We start from the raw sequence: 3,863 nt of genomic DNA on the forward strand, positions 1-3,863 counted from the left end.
TGCTTACACTGCCCTGTAAGTCAGTTGTTCCCAGAAGAGATGGGCTGGCAGCATGAAAATAATTAAATGCCAATATACAGTTGGCCTCTTCTATGAAAAATAAACAGGCACAAAGACAAACTGTTCCACTGCTTATACTAACTAACAAATGTTGAGATGACTGTTTAATCTAAACACAGCAAGGAGGCTGCAGTGCAGTTTACTGACTTTCATAAACTCAGTTTAACAGTTTAGAATGTGTTCAGAACTAAAGTTCTTATTTCTCTGATGATTCTTCATCTGCATTGACCTTCTCTCTTTGGAGCCACATAAATGCTGACTTTGCTGTGCCATCTCCGCTCTGTTGGGAAAAGCAAATGAAGGTAGCCCAGACAAAGCCACAGAGCCCAGTGTAAGCTGTTCGCAGGTAAACAGGGACCAAAATGAAGTTTGACAGCTGTGTTGGAAGGAGAGAGCTCAGTTAGTGCTCCAGGCATTGTTAGGCCTTACACCTACACACCCAGCAACTGCACTGACTGCTCACTGGGTTAGATATACTACTAATGCATCGGATCAGGTTTTATGAGAAAGAAGGGCTCACTGAGTTACCCTAAAAACTCACCTGTACAAAAGGCCAGTACATCAGTCCCGTCTGAAATGAAAATGAATCATTTGTTATTCTTATGGACTTCAACCACAAAGATTAATTTTTTCTTAACACATTTAGCAAAGACTAGAACATATTTAAGTAAAGGTAATAAAAGCTGTTCAAATGTAAATTAAGTTGCTTAACTTACAGGCTGCAATATTAAACTTCTAATAATTTTCATGAGCCTCTATGCTAGGAGTTTCTCAAACACATTATTCTAACTTATTTTAAATACAAAACTCTAAGCACAGTTGAGTCTTCATAGTCACCTGACACCAGATACACAACCACATTTAACAGATGGGTGAACAAATGTCTAAATATGTGAACATTTGTTTCAGCCATGAATGAAAAATACCACTGAACACTATTTATTTCACACTCGCAATGCTCCTTCTAGTTACTCATACGTGTAAGGCTTTTCTTGCAAAAATCAATGGATAATTTACTCATAGAACATAAGGTCAATAGAAACCTTATGTTTTGATGGGATATAGTGGGCACTGTTTTTAGAATTATCCTCCATAGGAATACAAATAATCCTTTTCTATCCTATCTATATAGTTCCACAGTGTGAAGAGAAATTCACATTACATCACAGTTTCTCCTTCTATTATTTTTTTTCTGCTAATCTTTCTTCTTGTGCTTCAGAAATCTTTAAAATTCTTGATTTGCTCAGCTCTGAGGTAGCATGGATAATTTTTTCCTGTGTATATAGAAATGCAAACCAAACCCAGCTATTTATATCAAAGTCTTCTTAAAACAAGGGATTGTGTTTCTGAAAGTGAGAAGACTGTCACTGAAAAGTACAGGGTGAAAACGATTCCTAAATAAAGATGTCTCTATAACTAGTGATTTTAACAGGTGTTCATGTAAGTGTTGTCAGCGGCATTACTAATTAAACACTGGTGTATGGGTACTTCTTAAGATAAAATGTAGTACAAACTTAATCAGTGTCATATTGTAGGGTTCTCATTCAAACTGAGTCAGGTGCTACTGTTATGTATATAAACATTGTACATTTTTAAAATGGCATAATTTCACCCATCTGGCAGCAGTGCCTGCTGCAGACTACCCTGACTTCAGGTGACTGCTGGTACTCAAAGCTTCCTTCCTATACATAATCAATTAATGAAGTGAGAGAAAGGCCGTTGGAGGAAGGAATATTTCAAATATTTTATCCTTTTTTTTTTTTTTTTTTGCTTAGCTGGGAGATAAGCAAGTTGCTTGCCTCACCTTATATGTATTCCAAAATTTCTTTTTACAGTCTGAAAAGATGTCCTCTTTCTTCTGAAGGATGCTCATACCTAGTGGCAAAATATTTACAACAATCAGAAAAACTGCAAAAATTACATGTTCACTTTTTTGAATGATATCCCAAACTCTTCTCAAAACATATTACAATAGCTTTGAAAGAAAAGCTGATATCATTACAAGGAAAAAATGCCATTCCAGCTACCTAATAGTGCTACCTCATGTCTCCTCACCCATTGACGTGGCTCTCAGTGTTGACGCCATAGATTATGTGGAATATACTGTATAGGCGGTATATCATATCTGTTCCACTGACACCTAATTCACCGGTGGTATGGCAGTGGAACAGATAGGGTGCAAGTACCTTTTACACCCAAAAGGAAGACAGAATAAGGCATTCTGCACATTGTTGAATTGCCAGAGGTGGCTCAGATCCTTGAAGGAGTTTAGGTGCGTACAGACCACTGAAGTCCATGGAAAAGGGCACCTAAATCTTTAATTTTTTTTTAATTTTGGCCACAATAAACGTGATTTTTTTACCTTCACAAATAATTGCATCAAATCCAAATTCTAGAGTTGACAAGCAGAACAGTTTCAAAACCTTCTTGTTTAACCCTCCCCATTCAGTGTTCCAAAATTTTAAATAAATTCTAGTTGATCCAAAGTCCTCTTGATTCTACGAAAACACAACCTCACAACAGGCTCCCATCATTAAACTGAAGATCAAGAGAAAAAAGGTATGACTTGGAATCATATTAGGCACATGTAAACTGGAAATAAAGTCACTGAATGAATTCCCATCACATGAAATATTGTAAAGGGTTCAAAATAATAAACCCTTTAAACGGCATTTCACGTGATGATAACCTTCAGGTGTCAAATTAACACTACATCTTTCCAAGAGATGTAGCAGCTCTTCAAAGATCACCCACCTTAACTGGAAGATGTGACCTAAATTAAGCAAAGGTATTAGACAATATGCTTTATCGAATCAATCTAAAATCAAAAGCTACACATTCACACATAAGCAGAGGCCCAAAGTTGCTAAGTTCAACTCAGGTATCTTTCTAGGTATTTGCATGCCACGAGGTTATCAGTATCTCTCAACGGATACATCATTTTACTATTACGTCATACTGCTACCCAATTTAGGGATTTTACCATCCCTTTTGTGGTCCTTCAGATCCTTCTGGTCCTTGGGCAATTCTCTGCTTACATTCTGACAGAGGCAGATAGGATTTTGAGAGTAAATATCTGTTGTGGTTTAACCTTAGCCAGCAACTAGCACCACGCAGCCCCACAACAGAAGGTTCCTCCAAGAGACCGGGCAAGGTAGATAGCTGTTTAATTTCCTCTGTCTCCACAGTGGCTATACCAAAATCCGAAACCACAACAATATCTGATGTTTGACTTCTTCCTTCGCTTTGTTTCTCTTCAATCACAAACTGAATTTATTTTCCTGTCAGGGTGATAAAACGCAGATCTCCCAATACCAGGCAAAAAGAGTACCCATCCTGCTCTTCTTCAACGTCAAGTTAAATGAGAGCCTTGTTTTAAACTAGTCTCACCTATTATTTTTCTTATTCTCTCATGTTTATTTTTAAAATAGATACTAGTCTTCTCTAAAGTCTCTTCTTATTCATTAGCTTTTGAGATTATATATTAGTAGTATGCGGTATTTCTATATACTCTCACAGCAGAAGATGGTACAGCTTAGTTGCTGAACTATAGTATTTCGTGACATTTACAGTTAATTGTGTTTTGGAAACAGACAGCTGATGTTGAGAGCTGAGCAGAGCAGAGCAATTCAACAGCCACGGATGGTACCGTCCTTGTAAGGTGCTCTGAATTCCTTGCAACTAGGTAAAAGCTACGGGCCCAACCAAGCCCAAGGCAGGACTCCACCTCGGCACAGCACCGCCTCATCTAAAGCCCCGAAGTGCCACGGGGGAGACAGCGCCCGCGGCCGGGCTGCTCCACC

At 38.2% G+C, this 3,863-nt stretch overlaps 1 protein-coding gene across 1 annotated transcript; it reads right to left on the reverse strand.

The window, feature by feature from the left end:
- Window positions 1-256: 256 nt before the first annotated feature.
- MPV17L (MPV17 mitochondrial membrane protein-like) lies at window positions 257-1,933 on the reverse strand. Its single transcript, XM_009886576.1, has 3 exons — window positions 1,865-1,933; window positions 602-631; window positions 257-436 (listed from the first exon to the last, which is right to left on the reverse strand). Exons 1-3 carry the CDS (start codon window positions 1,931-1,933, stop codon window positions 257-259), a joined length of 279 nt encoding a protein of 92 aa, XP_009884878.1.
- Window positions 1,934-3,863: the final 1,930 nt, after the last annotated feature.

Source organism: Charadrius vociferus, unplaced genomic scaffold (genome assembly GCF_000708025.1).
Source record: "Charadrius vociferus isolate BGI_N301 unplaced genomic scaffold, ASM70802v2 scaffold46, whole genome shotgun sequence".
Classification (NCBI taxonomy): Eukaryota; Metazoa; Chordata; class Aves; order Charadriiformes; family Charadriidae; genus Charadrius; species Charadrius vociferus.